The 15,019-nt window shown below is 49.9% G+C and overlaps 8 protein-coding genes across 8 annotated transcripts; 3 read left to right on the top strand and 5 right to left on the bottom strand.

Annotated features, from left to right (window-relative positions):
* Nucleotides 1–292: 292 nt before the first annotated feature.
* N7520_001089 (flavin reductase family protein) lies at nucleotides 293–1,225 on the bottom strand (the record flags this gene model as incomplete). The annotated part of the gene is made up of 2 exons (XM_057135024.1): nucleotides 293–1,131; nucleotides 1,180–1,225. 2 exons carry the CDS (start codon nucleotides 1,223–1,225, stop codon nucleotides 293–295), a joined length of 885 nt encoding a protein of 294 aa, XP_057000960.1.
* Nucleotides 1,226–1,574: 349 nt separating this feature from the next.
* Nucleotides 1,575–2,108, top strand: N7520_001090 (mitochondrial 54S ribosomal protein bL31m; the record flags this gene model as incomplete). The annotated part of the gene is made up of 1 exon (XM_057135025.1): nucleotides 1,575–2,108. The coding sequence occupies one exon, from the start codon at nucleotides 1,575–1,577 to the stop codon at nucleotides 2,106–2,108; it is 534 nt and encodes a 177-aa protein (XP_057000961.1).
* A 236-nt stretch (nucleotides 2,109–2,344) lies between these two features.
* N7520_001091 (uncharacterized protein) lies at nucleotides 2,345–3,026 on the bottom strand (the record flags this gene model as incomplete). The annotated part of the gene is made up of 2 exons (XM_057135026.1): nucleotides 2,345–2,802; nucleotides 2,942–3,026. 2 exons carry the CDS (start codon nucleotides 3,024–3,026, stop codon nucleotides 2,345–2,347), a joined length of 543 nt encoding a protein of 180 aa, XP_057000962.1.
* Nucleotides 3,027–5,400: 2,374 nt separating this feature from the next.
* Nucleotides 5,401–7,410, bottom strand: N7520_001092 (sorting nexin 1; the record flags this gene model as incomplete). The annotated part of the gene is made up of 6 exons (XM_057135027.1): nucleotides 5,401–5,556; nucleotides 5,611–6,213; nucleotides 6,263–6,643; nucleotides 6,699–7,201; nucleotides 7,265–7,324; nucleotides 7,377–7,410. The coding sequence occupies 6 exons, from the start codon at nucleotides 7,408–7,410 to the stop codon at nucleotides 5,401–5,403; spliced, it is 1,737 nt and encodes a 578-aa protein (XP_057000963.1).
* Nucleotides 7,411–7,912: 502 nt separating this feature from the next.
* On the bottom strand, nucleotides 7,913–8,790 carry mde1 (methylthioribulose 1-phosphate dehydratase MDE1; the record flags this gene model as incomplete). Its single annotated transcript, XM_057135028.1, has 3 exons — nucleotides 7,913–8,024; nucleotides 8,095–8,570; nucleotides 8,644–8,790. 3 exons carry the CDS (start codon nucleotides 8,788–8,790, stop codon nucleotides 7,913–7,915), a joined length of 735 nt encoding a protein of 244 aa, XP_057000964.1.
* Nucleotides 8,791–9,357: 567 nt separating this feature from the next.
* clxA (calnexin) lies at nucleotides 9,358–11,164 on the top strand (the record flags this gene model as incomplete). The annotated part of the gene is made up of 3 exons (XM_057135029.1): nucleotides 9,358–9,480; nucleotides 9,542–9,955; nucleotides 10,016–11,164. 3 exons carry the CDS (start codon nucleotides 9,358–9,360, stop codon nucleotides 11,162–11,164), a joined length of 1,686 nt encoding a protein of 561 aa, XP_057000965.1.
* Nucleotides 11,165–11,765: 601 nt separating this feature from the next.
* Nucleotides 11,766–13,592, top strand: N7520_001095 (CoA-acylating methylmalonate-semialdehyde dehydrogenase; the record flags this gene model as incomplete). The annotated part of the gene is made up of 2 exons (XM_057135030.1): nucleotides 11,766–12,480; nucleotides 12,538–13,592. The coding sequence occupies 2 exons, from the start codon at nucleotides 11,766–11,768 to the stop codon at nucleotides 13,590–13,592; spliced, it is 1,770 nt and encodes a 589-aa protein (XP_057000966.1).
* Nucleotides 13,593–13,852: 260 nt separating this feature from the next.
* N7520_001096 (uncharacterized protein) lies at nucleotides 13,853–14,787 on the bottom strand (the record flags this gene model as incomplete). Its single annotated transcript, XM_057135031.1, has 4 exons — nucleotides 13,853–13,975; nucleotides 14,026–14,487; nucleotides 14,607–14,648; nucleotides 14,734–14,787. The coding sequence occupies 4 exons, from the start codon at nucleotides 14,785–14,787 to the stop codon at nucleotides 13,853–13,855; spliced, it is 681 nt and encodes a 226-aa protein (XP_057000967.1).
* Nucleotides 14,788–15,019: the final 232 nt, after the last annotated feature.

Genomic DNA, 15,019 nt, shown 5'->3' on the forward strand with positions numbered 1-15,019 from the left:
CTCACCAAAAGGTTTAGCGTTCGCTTGCTATGAAAGAAATCATCCTGCCCAGATGCCCAAGTACATACCCAGGTAGGTGCTCTACACTAAAACTCCTATTTTCTCACGTACTATGCACTAGTATTGACAGCTTCTGTTGTCTACTAGATGGGAATTCTACTATATCATCAATTGCTGCTCCAGCTAAACCAGCTGATAACAGTGGTATTTGATTTAATAATGTACAGGGCCACGTTCCACCAAACGCAGCATAACTGAAACCAACATGTTCTATATTCAATACCACTCCAACTTAAATCTCATTCCCCATCTTCCAAAACTTAGTATTGGCATACGACAAGCATAACCGCTCCGCCGAATGCTCATCGACAATATCTTGCGCAGCACCTACACCCTCAACCGCGCGAACGACAGTCCCCAGAACAATCGAGTGGTCCTGCACATCGATCCTCTGCGGGTGAAGAGTACATTCAAGCACGAACGGAAAATCAATCCTGTCATTGCTCTTTAATTCATTCGAACCACCCCGTCTCCTCAAAATAGGAAGAGGGTTCTCAGATTCTGAGCCCGGGGCGCCAGTAGACACATCCAACGGCCCAAACTCAAAATCACCATGTCCGCTCAAGATACTCGAAAGCGTGCTGTTGCCCTTCGAGAAATCTCTTGCAAGTGTAGCGGTTGCTGGTCCTGGGGCGAGTAGATGAACTAGGAATCTTCGGGAGGCGAGTAGAGCGTTTAATGTCTCTGATGGTCTGCGCACGTTGAATGAGATGATCGGGTGTGGTGTGAGGGTGACAGTATTAAATGAGGAGACTGTCATGCCACGGAATGAGGATGCGCCTTGAGGTCCGGTGGGATCTGTTGCTGTGATTATGGCGACGGGGTAGGGAACTCGGCGCATGAGAAGGCGGACATGTTCGGATATTGAGGATGTGAGGGCGTTTTTATTGGATGTATTAGTCGTTGAGGGTTGTGCTGGTTCATTTGTAGGTGTTGATTGAGTTGCAGCATTGGTGATATCTCGTCGGGAGCAGGTTGCATTGTGCTTGAGGGTTGGCCGCGCGGATAAAGTTTGCAAAGATGACAGACTGCGCGATGGTGTGTATATTGAGTTTCCAGTGTGTGAAGAGCCTAAATAGAATTAGGGAATATCCATGAAAAACAAGTAGCCAGACTTACCTCCGCGGGCTCCCCGGGCCGCAAGTCGCGGAACCGATAGCTTCATGTCGCCGATGGAACGGGATATTAATGCCTCTCGGCACGCAGGAGGATCACACAGAAAGATCAAAAATACGAGAAAGGCTATAACAATAGTCGATTCATGCCAAAGACCAAGCTGCAAGTCTCACTACAAGCAAGTTTCCTCCAAACTGTGGAAGTCGCAAAAATCCCGGGCCGCTTACATAACCCGCGATAATTTCTCTTCCCCAGCAAGTTGTATAGCATCAACTTCATCCTCCCTCTCCTCTTCCAATTGCTTCCAAGCCCACCGCATACACCACTCAGGAGGCGAATTCTGTTATTGATTTCGAACCGACCCAGGTCACCAGCTGCAGCGCAGCACCTCTAAGACAATGTCAATGCACACCACCCTCCGCCGCACCGCGGCCACAATATCCAGCTCAACAAGCACCATCCTCCCCTCCAGCCAAATCAACTCCACCCAATCCAAGACTACATCCTTCATCTGCTCGCAATGCCGACACGCTACCCTGCTCCGCCGCCCTAAGCGTCCCTACACTTTCACCCAGCTCATCACGCTCTCCGACGGTAGTGCTTTTACCCACCGCACGACCTCGCCCGCACCTGTGTACCGCTCCACGCGCGATACCCGTAACTCGCTCCTGTGGAACCCGTCTAGCAGCAAGCTGATGAATGTGGAGGATGACGAGGCTGGTCGACTTGCAGCTTTCCGTGCGCGTTTCGGTCGGAGCTTCGATGCTAGCGCCCCTGCTGCTGAGGCCGATCCTGCTGCTGCTAAGGCTGCGGAGGACGCTGCTAAGGCACAAGAGAAGGCGGACCAGGAGGAAGAGGATAATCTGTTGGACTTGATTAGTTCCTTTGGACAAGAGGAGGCGCCCCCTCCAGAGAAGAAGAAGAAGTGGTGAGGAGAGAATCTTGCCCTCCTGAGACAGTTGGAAGGACGAGTGTAAGACCATTGGTCAGGAGTTTTGGGATCTTATTGTGTGTCACCTATCTTGTACATTATACATATCTGTTTTCCTGTGCATCAAATCCATTTATTTTATTTTCCTGGTATCCATATAGCCTTCGTTTCGAAACGGGCAACCACTTTGTGGGACAAAGCTCTAGCCTCGTAGACTGAGACTGAAACCTTCAACTTTTACAAAGAGTCCAAGAGGTATGAGACGGCCTGATCCACATCTCCAAGACACAGACTATTCATAGCCTGCAAACTAAAGTCCCAATGCTCCTTAATAAGCTCAGCAGTATACCGCATGGTAGTCAAGCCACAAGTCCAATAATAGCCGGGTAAATGTACCAGAAGCAAAAGCCTCTGTACTCTACTTAACTCCAATGGGTTCAAATTCTGATCAAGATTGTGCTCGAACGAGGCCGTATCAGGTGTAGAGTTCACCCGGACTGTATTGTTGGCCGTGTCACTCCACTCACCAACATATGGCGCATCGAATTTAATAGTATCGGAGCTAGAGAAAACAAAGAAGAGGCCCAGGCCTTCAGAAAGTAACAGATTTGAGCTAATCTGAATCTCTAGAAGAGGGTCATCTGGGACCTGAACAGAGACCTCTGATACATTATCAAAATGGGCGATATCGAGATCTAGGAGTTTGTAGAGCAACTGCTCTTCGGTGACCGGGAATGATGACCGAGATTAGCTATACTGAACCTTTGAGGTTTCCTCATGAGCTAGTCAGAGGTATCTTCTTGTTTTGGGTTGAGCATGTCAAAATTAACAAACCGATCATGCCTCCACCAGTCCAGCCCTGTAAGATTAAAGTAATAGCACCTGGATGACTGTAGTTTATGCCACCGAATGACGACATTAATATTTCCACTTTAGTGATCGGCTTCCAAATCAGTCTCGGCGATGTAGTTCAATTGTTGAAATCTTTTCTTTTCTCTTTTGATTTGGATTTTGTATCATCTCCTCTCTTCTCTCCATCCCTCCTCTACGCCCTGCTAATACAGAATACAGTGAGAATAAAATCATCTTTGGGATCGTGTCAGAATACATGTTGGTTAGCTGTTCATCATTGCCAGTGGCTTATGAGACTAGCACGAGCGAGGAGTTAATCTACAGCAAATATTCTGCAAGCTGTTTTCTGTCTCTCCTAGATATATGGAACCCAATATGCTGACATTCCACCAGGACAACATAAGCCAGAAGACAATGTGACCCTACTTGATGCATACAGAAAGCCAGACGCAGGTGCTGAGCCTCATCACTGTTATTGTCATTGTGTGATGTCCTTTGGAAAGTTGTAACTATTGCCTCAATGATGACCTGCTTCGTGCACTGAGAGCCACTATTTTAAGCGATGCATGCAATGTCAGCCGGAGCTGAGCATCATATTGTGTAAAGTCGTCACTGGGGCGTGCCCTCTGAAAGCCGTTTGATAATCACTTGCCTCGATGATGATCTGCAATACGCACTGAGAGACACTGTGTTCTCATCTATGCATGCAAAGTCAGTCAAGGCCATGCATGATACTTCCTATATCCCTCTTTTGACTGGGAACTTTGGTCGTAATAAATGGTAGTACTTACTTTTCCCATGCTTCTTGCTGCGACTCCGACTCCCCGAGAATAGGACGATGGAACGTCCAACCTGAAGAAGGTCAGTACTCTTCTTCATTTTGCAAACAAGATTGCTCAACTAGATGGGAACAATGAGAGGTAATGTTTCACAATGACATTAACAAGTACAAAAGAGACCAAGTTGTTGGAAGTGGGCAGCTGCACTTCCATCTCTCTGCTTTTCGACAGCCTAGGAAAGAACCTTGAATAACATGACGCCATTGTGCTCATATTCTACGGTGCAGCTACGATTAGTCTTGTTCACACTAAATACCACTCAGACAGGAAGGAAAGCAGCGGCATTTTCAACACTAGACGCTAATTTGGAAAGCCATACGTCGTGTTACCCGTCGTGAGATGGAACCCCAGCGCCGATGACCCTCAAGAACTACAGCTCCCAGAGGAACTGTATAATTACTCTAAAAGTATGTCCTACAACATTGAACTTGATCCATAGTGCCTGAAATGGATACGTTGTTAGTAAACGCGTCAAAGGGAGCCGGAATTACTTGCCGGTTAGAAATCCTTTAGGCTGCTGCAGTTGTCAAATTTCGTCGGATGACCACTTGCGCGAGCTCATACTCTATTTTGTAGATCTTAAACTATCAATTCCACAGTTTTTGAACATACCTTCCCCATGTAGAACTCGGTGCCCTCACACGCCGTAATGTCCTGAAGTAAATATTGGGACCATATGTAAGGTCGGATATCAATATTTGAAGCAATCCTCCGACAGGGCCCCTGCACGTGGTGAAATTTAAACTCGGAAAGTGGTATTAATGACATATGTGCAGCTCATGTGCTCTCTTCCAAGGTTATAATAAACTTGCAACTTTCGTAGCCTTCTGGACAGAACCGCCTTGGATGTGTACCCCTGGCTACATAAGATAGGCTTAGCGGTGTAGTCTGCAGCTACAACATTATATTACATGGACTATGATGGAACGAATGTAATCAATAGGATTATGTTCAAAGACAACCACTTAAATTCAAAAACAGACGAGAAGATCCTTAGAAAGTCACCGAGGGTGCAAAAAAGTAACAGTTCTATACCGGTTGTTGGGACCAGATGTAAAATATGTCAAGCCAGAATGTCAATACGTAGTGAACTAGAAATATTTAGCCCTGGAAATGCCTGAACATGAGATATATGCATGTGGGCTCGCTCTCCGCTGAAACTCTCTGCATGTGGTTACCATATGTACTTTGAGCACATGTGCAGGATCTTACATAGCTTAGACCCCAACCCAGGATTTCCTTCCTCTGAGTAGTCGCGATGATCAATAATGCCCATAGATGGAGTCATAGTTCGTGAATGGTAACATGGAGCAGACTATTTACTCCAACTGAAAGATCCCTACAAGTCTTCATAAACTGTTAGAGCCAGCGTGTTGTGGCATACAGTTCTGTGAATGAATAAATCATTTGATTTAGTATCTACTACAATGCGCGGGTGGTATTCAGAATGCGAGACAAAAAGAACAGCTGGCTGAGTGCGCCACGCGAAGAGACAAATGGCGAACAAAGAAATTCCATTGGGAGTATAAGATGGAGCTGGACTATGCGTGAACCAGCTCCGGTTGGGGCATCAAAGGCCTAGGGATATACACGCGGATCGCATTACTCTTCATCATCGGCCGCTGTGGAGTTTGCAACGTTTGATGAAGAATCCGGGACTTCCTCGCCGGCGTCGCCAGACGAAGGTGGTACGTAGTAAGGCAGACCATCTTCTCCAGCGTCAAGACGTAAGAGGAATGTTTCCCACAACTCGATCAACTATGAGATCCTGGTTAGTAACGGAAGAGTGCAGGAATGTCAAAGGAAACCTACCTCCTTCTGAGCTTCTACGGCGCTTTCCAAGAATGTCTCGACACCAGACTTGAAATCCTCTACCTTCTCTTTCTCAAACCGTTGCAACTCACTCCGCATCAGGCGACCCATATCATCGAATAGCAATCGCGTCTGGTGTACCTTGCGCTCAGCATCGGCAACGTCGGCGTTGACTTGGTTCAACCGATCTTGCTGGGTTTTGCCTTGGCGAAGGATCTTTTCCTGGGTGTTCTTGCGTTTTTGAAGGTCAGACTCGGCGGAATGCCAGCTGTGGAAGGCTTTTTGTCGTTGTCCAAAGGCTGTCTTAACACTGCCGATCAGGCGGATGTACTCATCAATAGTGATTCCCAGTGTTAAAACATCCTGTTGGGCTTGGCGTTCGTAAAGCTCGCGAATTCGATACTGAAGCTCTGACAGGCCATCCAAAGGCGAGGACAACGCGGGTGAGAGCTCGACCGCGGAGAGTGCATGGAGTGAGGCCGAAAAGTCGCCTGCGGCTTCGGCAAGGCCCTTTCGTTGCGCAACAACAGTATCCATGGATTTCAGGAGCGCCTTCAGTTGATTCTCTAATGCGTCCAAGTAGACCTTTCGGTCGTGGAACCACTGCTTACAATTTAGTAAACTGGCCCAAAGACCCGATGGTTGAACTTACGTCGTCATGTTCCACAAACTTGCTCCCTCCACCTACAGAGAGGCCAAAGGAGCCGAACATGCCCTTGTTTTGGCCCAGGTCGGGTTCTCGGTTCTCTTTATTCTTGACATCGACATTGAAAGCCTCACTTTCAAGGAAGATCTTCAAATCACCATCTTGCTGGAGAGTCGGATGGCTAGCAATTTTATTCAACATGCGCTCCAAAGCAGCCCTTCGGGACTCGACAAAGTTGGTATCAAACCGACCAACAGCCTGCTTCTCTGGCGGAGGAGCAACAACCACTCCGGGGTTGTTGTTGTGCATGGAGTTATAGAGCCAAAGAAAATCGCGGTATCGGCGGCTGACAGCAAACTCAGGTTGGCGGTATGCTTTAGATGTTGTCTAAGTCATGGTGAGTTTTTCACTATATTATCCTGCTTCAATAGGAAGCGCGTACCTTTGTCCGAATCTGGTAAACAATGTGACTGCTAGTCAGGTCGCCCACTTTGTGTGGGTCACCGACAGAAATCTCAAATGTCGGCTTCGCGGCCTGTTCCACGCTCATGCTAGGCTGTGTCTGTCTCTTTGGTCCCGGTGCATCGGCCGCAGGTTGCACAGGCGGAGGTCCTCGGAATCCGCTACCATCCTCCTCTAAGCTAATTGGATCGGCCAAATTGCCAGCACCTGAGATTTGCGAAAATGTTGAAGGCGGCTGAGGGCTGCGCGCAAGTGATTCTTTCTGGGGCGGCGCCGGAGCTTCATCGGTAGGTGTCGCACTGGTCTCAAGTGGTGCTTCGGCCAGAGGACCAAGCGGGTCGACGGTATCATCAACAGCCTCCAATCGTGTCGCTTGTGCGCTTATTTTGCGAGTGCCCCGTGGGCCTCGTCTTCCAGGTGTACGAACCTCGGCCCTGCTTTCGGAGAGTGCGGGATGAGCGGCAACGGGAGCGGGAGCTGGAGCTGTAAGGAGTAGGCAGGGTATTAGCGAGTGACTGACGGAGAGGTTGGAGGAATTGGACGTACTATCTTCTTTGGTATCCGACTTCGAGGTGGCATGGCTAGCCGCGAACGACGAAGGCTCGTCTGTAATCTAGATTAGATCGTAATCCAAACAGCGGGATCCATGACTGCCTACCGCCCCACGGGGAGTCGCTATTATCGAGGTCCATTATTTGTCGATGAGATTGAAGAACCAAAATAGAAGAAAGGTGCTAGGGAAGCGACTCAGAAATTCGGCATCAATGTTGGGTCAAGGAGTGTTTCAAAGCTCAGATGGTTTGTGGTAAGTGGGAAGCTGGCAGTTGGAGAGAGTGGAGGTGATCCGCACTTCTTAGTCACTCACGGGATCCCGCTTCAGCCCACAAGGTGTTGTTGTCCCACGCTCTACGTTTGTTTCCTGAAACTTCCTTCAACTTTGCAATTGATCTTCGCCTTTTTTGTTCTTTGTTTCTCAACCTACATCGTTTACGTTTACAATGAAGTTTGGGCCTTTGACCTGAGATCCATTGACTTAGGAATATCTTTACTACACATCTGACTACACAGGTCGCGACAGACACGTCTTACCATCTCATTTAGGGCTCCTCTGGACTGGCCAATATATATATATATATGCTACCTGCATTATCGCTTCTGTACCAGTGCTTCGTGTGTCATTAATGGCACGAGTGTCTATTTGACCCATGGCAATCCCAACTTGTGCATTTCGACAGCCAGCTGGAACAGGTAGTCGAGAGACTCACACTGGGTCTTGGCCTTGGCGACGTTGTCGCCCCAGACATAGCTATAGCCATATTAGCGGATCAGTTCCCGAATACCTTTACTTGTGACAAAGTCTTGAGGCCAATGCTTACATTCCATGCCTGCGCACGAGCACTGCATAGGTGTCGGGGTACTTGTTCATCGCAGCTTCCAGGCCGCCGGTGAGATCCTCCTCAAAGGCAGTGTTCTCAATGATGGGGATGCTGAGAGTATCGAAGAACCCGAGCATACCCTTGCCCTTGCCACGGGGAATACCCTTGATTTGCTCGATGTTGTTGATCTCGAAGCACGCATCAGGCCCCTTCTCGCGCTCCACCAACAAGGTCACCAAAACAGCCCATTGCGAGTGAGTGTGGATGCAACAGCCTGCTCCATGCTCAAAAGCTGTCAAGAACAGCGGAGTGCAGGCGGAAGGGTTCAAGTTGAGAGGCTTTCGGATATAGTTGCGCTCTTCAGCGGGGTACTTCTTGGTGGGCCATTGAACCACGAAAATGTTCTCAGACTTCATCATCTCCTTCTGGACACCTGAAGGGGCAATGAAGATGTGATCGCCATGGCGAATGGAGGTCTATTTGCGATTTAGCCTTCAGTGGGGACATTGGCACAATAAGTGCGGGGAAATGGAAAGAAAAAAAACCTACGCCACCACCAGTGCCAGTCACCCATCCCCAGGTGTAGAATCGACGGCAAAGCTCCGGAATCAGATTCGCCGGGTGTTCGGGATCATCGGATTGTACCAAATGGTCATTGTTGACGGCCTCGACGGCCTTGTGGTCATCGCCGCACATGGTGAAGCTGAGGGGAGTCAGCACACAGGGTTTGGTAGGGAGGCCGTGAAAGGGATAAGGGGGAATCGAAACTGGACTAGAATCTTCAATTGAGGTGCAGTAGACAAGTTACTTACAGTGGAAAGGGAGACGTGGTCAGCTGAAGTGGGAGAAGAAGTGTGTAACGGACACATCCAATTAGGTGGGGTTGATTCTGCAGCTCCGCGGGTTTTGCACCAAGCACATCATTTCTGCGTCGGTGAGTGTTGATAGGTAAAGCTCAGAATACTGTAGGAATGATTGTTACATTATATAAAAGATCAAATATGTGATTAATTGAAATTCCAAAGTCTTGAAGAAGATTTTCTCCAAGTAAAAAGTAATTAAAAGATATAATCATATGCATTGTTCATATGTATTGTTCCTGGACCTTAGCCGTGGCTAGTCCCGATTGGGGAGCATGGAAGAGGCCACCTGGACCTTCGACCCTTCTCCATTCTTCTATATAACCTCCGCTTTTTCTTTCTTGTACCTTTTTCTTCCACCCACTTTACCTGTGTTTCTTTGTCCCGTGTTGGTTCTTTCAACATGCGTTTCGACACCGCATTCACGGCTCTGGTCTCCTCGGCCACCCTTATGGGTGTGGCCCATGCTGAGGAGGCTGAAGCTGTCCCCAACGCTGCCGTTAGCATTGAGAAGCCCACTTTCACTGTATGCCCACCTCACCTCATCTCCCCACTCAATTGACTTTCAGACTCTAATTTTATAAAAGCCCACCAGCCTCAAGGCTCCTTTCCTGGAGCAGTTCACTGACGACTGGGAGACCCGGTGGAAGCCCTCCAGCGCCAAGAAAGATGACCCCAAGTCTGAGGAGGACTGGGCCTACGTCGGTGAGTGGGCTGTCGAGGAGCCTACCGTCTTCAAGGGCATCGAAGGCGACAAGGGTCTTGTTGTCAAGAACCCGGCGGCACACCACGCCATTTCCGCTAAGTTCCCCAAGAAAATCGATAACAAGGGCAAGACCCTCGTGGTCCAGTATGAGGTCAAGCCCCAGAACTCTCTGGTCTGTGGTGGTGCCTACCTGAAGCTCCTCCAGGAGAACAAGAAGCTCCACCAGGAGGAGTTCTCCAATGGAACTCCCTACGTGATCATGTTCGGTCCCGACAAGTGCGGTGCCACGAACAAGGTACGATTGGAAGGACTCCAAACTGTTCAATTTCATCACGTGCTAATCTATCTCCCTTAGGTTCACTTCATCTTCCGCCACAAGAACCCCAAGACCGGCGAGTACGAGGAGAAGCACCTGAAGACTCCCCCCGTCGCCCGTACCTCCAAGGTCACCTCCCTTTACACTCTGATCGTTAAGCCTGATCAGACCTTCGAGATTCTAGTCAATGGCGAGTCCGTCAAGGAGGGCAGCCTTCTGGAAGACTTTGCTCCTGCCGTCAACCCCGAGAAGGAGATCGATGACCCCAAGGACAAGAAGCCCGCTGACTGGGTCGACGAGGTTCAGATCGCTGACCCCGAGGCTTCCAAGCCTGCGGACTGGGATGAGGAGGCACCTTTCGAGATTCTTGATGAGGAGGCTGAGAAGCCCGAGGACTGGCTCGAGGATGAGCCCACCAGCATTGGAGACCCGGAGGCCGAGAAGCCCGAGGACTGGGATGACGAGGAGGATGGTGACTGGGTTCCTCCCACTGTTCCCAACCCCAAGTGTGCTGATGTCTCTGGCTGCGGCGAGTGGACTCGCCCCATGAAGAAGAACCCCGACTACAAGGGCAAGTGGTCCGCTCCTCTGATTGACAACCCTAAGTACAAGGGTCCTTGGGCCCCCCGCAAGATTGCCAACCCCGCCTACTTCGAGGACAAGACTCCCTCGAACCTAGAGCCCATGGGTGCCATTGGTTTCGAGATTTGGACCATGCAAAATGATATCCTGTTTGACAACATCTACATTGGTCACTCAGTTGAGGACGCTGAGAAGCTCCGCCAGGAGACCTTCGACGTCAAGGTCGCTATTGAGGAGGCTGAGGAGAAGGCCTCCCAGCCCGAGCCTGAGGCCCCCGCCCCCGGTCTTACCACTACTTTCCAGGAGGACCCCGTCAATTTTGTCCGCCAGAAGGTCAACCAGTTTGTTCACCTGGCCAAGGAGGATCCTATCCACGCTGTCAAGACCGCTCCTGAGGTTGCCGGTGGTCTAGTCGCCCTTCTGCTGACTTCCATTCTCATCATTGTGGGTGCCATTGGCTCCAGCAGCCCTGCCCCTGCTTCCGAGAAGAAGGGCAAGCAGGCTGTCAACGCTGGTAAGGAGAAGAACAGTGAGGCCACCAGCTCCTCTGCCGACACCGGCAAGAGCGGTGCTACCAAGCGCACCACCCGCTCCTCGGCTGAGTAAAAGGGAGGCTGTGTGGACAAAAGAATCCAATCCCCAAATTCAAATCATCGAGGCCGTATAACTATCGAGTTGGTTCATTTTATTCCCTTGTTCTTTATTATCTTTTGTGACATGTGTACCTGTGTACCTTAGCCAGTTGGAGATTCTCACCGGTATACTTTTCAAAGTGTCCATCTCTTATCCCTGGTATGACTATTTTAGTCCCAGATTCCCCAATTTCGTCGTTCAAATGCCAAGTTTTGATTCATTTTACATAACATTTTGAGTGACCCAATAAGTGTAAGCTAGACCCATTTATGGCAAGTACTTAAGCTGCGCATTGATTGTGGTACCTTTCGGCGATTTGTACTATACATCTGGTAGCTGTGATTGGTAGAAATGGCCGAGATTGGAGCTTATCGTTGACTAAGGCAATGAGCGGTCGTTTGTGGGGAAATCCGATGGCGGCCGGTTGACCTCGGGGTAATTCATAACATAGCTATCCCACCTTTATAGACTTCTTTTGCCACATACTCAGCATTCTCCTTTCATTACATTCCAAAGGTTTTTTTTCCCTTGAGATATCAATCTCTTGAATTGCCTTTCATCGCTTCAATTCATCATGGCCGCCCGCCGGTCACTGGCTCGTTCCATCCCCGCTCTTCGGTCTGTTCCCCGCACGCCTGCGGTTGCTCGCGCTGCCTCGAGTAGCCGAGCCTTGACCGCTGCTACACCCGCCGCCAGACTGGCATCTCGTGGAGCTGCTTCATACCTCTCAAGCTTGTCTACCGTACGCAGGCTGCATGCTACTGCCCAGCAGCTCGCTCCTTCTACTACCTCAGCTGCTACAACTGCAACGTCATACCCGACAGACCACACCCCCATTGCTGCCCCTATCGACACCACAAACTTCCTTGATAACGAGTTCACCACTTCCAAGGCGACTACATGGATTGATCTCCATGACCCTGCTACTAACAACCTTATCACTCGCGTGCCGCAGAGCACCAATGAGGAGCTGAAAGCCGCCGTTGCGTCCGCCGAGAAGGCCTTCCCCGCTTGGCGGGCGACCAGTATAATGGCCAGGCAGCAGATTATGTTTAAGTTCACCAGCTTGATCCGTGATAACTGGGACCGCCTGGCTGCTTCTATCACCCTGGAGCAGGGCAAGACCTTTGCTGATGCCAAGGGTGATGTTCTCCGTGGTTTGCAGGTTGCCGAGACGGCCTGCGGTATCACTACCCAGATGACCGGCGAGGTTCTGGAGGTCGCCAAAGACATGGAGACCCGTAGCTACCGCGAGCCCCTCGGTGTTGTCGCCGCTATCTGCCCTTTTAGTGAGTTTGGAATATTCAAGGGCGGTCAATTCAACTAATCACTGACTGTTTGATAAGACTTCCCTGCTATGATTCCACTGTGGTGTATTCCCGTTGCCACTGTTACTGGCAACTGCTTGGTCATGAAGCCTTCCGAGCGTGACCCCGGTGCTGCGATGATCCTTGCTGAGTTAGCCAGGGAGGCCGGCTTCCCTCCTGGTGTCATTAACATTGTGCATGGAACTGCCCCCACTGTGGACTTCATCCTCGATGAGCCTGCAATCAAGGCCATCAGCTTCGTCGGTAGCAATCGTGCTGGAGAGTACATCTACACTCGTGGTTCTGCCAATGGCAAGCGTGTCCAGGCCAACCTCGGCGCTAAGAACCACGCTGCCGTCTTACCTGACTGCAACAAGAACCAGGCTCTGAACGCCATTACTGGTGCTGCCTTCGGTGCTGCTGGCCAGCGCTGCATGGCCCTCAGCACTGTCGTAATGGTTGGCGAGACCAAGGAGTGGTTGCCAGAAATCGCCGAACGCGCTAAGGCTCTTAACGTGAACGGTGGCTTCGAGGAGGGTGCCGACCTTGGTCCTGTTATTAGCCCCGAGAGCAAGAAGCGTATTGAGGATCTGATTGCTAGCGCTGAGGCAGAGGGTGCCACTATTCTATTGGATGGCCGAGGCTGCAAGCCCGAGAAGTACCCCAACGGTAATTTCATCGGCCCTACCATCATCACCAATGTCACACCCGACATGAAGTGCTACAAAGAAGAGATCTTCGGCCCTGTCCTTGTCTGTCTGAACGTCGAGACCCTTGACGATGCTATCAACACCATCAATGCCAACGAGTACGGTAACGGTGCCGCCATTTTCACTAAATCTGGCTCCACCGCCTCTCGCTTTCAGAAGGACATCGAGGCTGGTCAGTTGGGCATTAACGTCCCCATCCCTGTGCCATTGCCCATGTTCTCTTTCACCGGTAACAAGAAGAGTATCGCTGGTGGCGGTGCTAACACCTTCTACGGCAAGCCGGGCTTGCAGTTCTACACTCAGCAGAAGACTGTCACCAGCTTGTGGAGGAGCGAGGATGCCGTTAGCACCAAGGCTACCGTTGTCATGCCCACTCACTCTTAATTTCATTGACGTCTTTTTTATAAAATGTGACGATGCTTCATCGTTTCATGACTATGATCTTTGCCCTTTCATTTTCAAAATGTACTTATGTCTGAAAAAATTCAGCCTCATTCTTCAACCTCCTTTTACATAAAAGTCAAAACACGGTAGATCGTGGAAGATTACCTGGAAGGAGATTTGAATTTCTTCTTACGAACCACTATGATATTAGAAATGAGGATATCTTGCAGAAGCCCATGCAAAAAGTTCAAAACATTCCTCTACTCAGCTCGTCGCTCCTGGAAAGTGTATACCAAGCGTCCCAACACGTACTGACTACCCTTGGCAACAGCAACACGACGAGTGTAACGTCGCTCTCCATCAACAAGCTCGAATCCCCAGACCTAGAAAGTCAGCAGTGAACTCATCAGAGAATAGACCAACAACCACATACCTGCTCAGCAGTCCACCCAGAATCCTGGTTCATAACATAACTCTGCACCCAAAGGCCCTCGCCTTCTCCAAACTCCGCGCCCTCGTCGTCCACGACGAATCCGTCACTCGCTGATCCATCAATTAGGATCTCACCACGCAGGAACTTCTGCACCTTAGCATCGGCTTCGGTCTCTCCGACCTTAGTCTGCACATCAAGAGCCGGGCGGACCTTGCCATCGTCCCCCTTAGCGCCACGGAACATGCGCGAGCGACCATGAATTGTGCCAAAGATGTTATCAACGTGATCGCGCCCATTCCAATCCAAAGTGCGTGACTCTTTGCTACCTGAGATACCGCCAGTAATGACCTGATCGATATCGATGTGATAGACCAGCGGGTCGGCGGAGTCAGTATACTCGTGCACGTGCAGGGTCACGGTAGCGTATGGGAGGGCTTTACGGAGGAACCAGCTCATGCCTTGCTATTGGCTTGTTAGTTCAACCGTCTTCCCAAGCGTATGAGATATGCCCGTTCATTGGTATGATGCCCTTATTTGGAATCCGTGCAACATTGTGTAAGAATAAGGGGAATGGCACGTACCAGAGATAGGATGGGATCAGTGGGGTCGGACAGAGTGGCGTCCTGTTGCACAAATGTCAGCCATCTAATGTATTCTTTCTTTCCGGGTTTCGTATGGTTATGTGGCCTTTCAATGCCTTGAACCTACCATCACCCACTGCCCATTGAGGTTCTTGATTGTGATATCGGCGGGGGCGGCCATTTTGTAGTAGAGCTAGTAGAGCAGAGCTAGGGATGCGGGGTGGTGGGGGGTAAGATTGTAGCTTGAGTTGATGGTTTTAGAAGCAGGTACCAGAACAACAGATAAAGGTTGGGAATTTAGAAGGTAAATCAGAGAATATATAGAGTAGCAACAATATATGTTGATCTTTTCCTCTCTATACAACTCGCTCTTTTCTTGAGCATGTGCTATTCCCGAGGCTGACACGTGCATG

The sequence above is a fragment of the Penicillium odoratum genome (assembly GCF_028828045.1).
Source record: "Penicillium odoratum strain IBT 22623 chromosome Unknown utg000001l_segment0_segment0, whole genome shotgun sequence".
In the NCBI taxonomy this organism is placed as follows: domain Eukaryota; kingdom Fungi; phylum Ascomycota; class Eurotiomycetes; order Eurotiales; family Aspergillaceae; genus Penicillium; species Penicillium odoratum.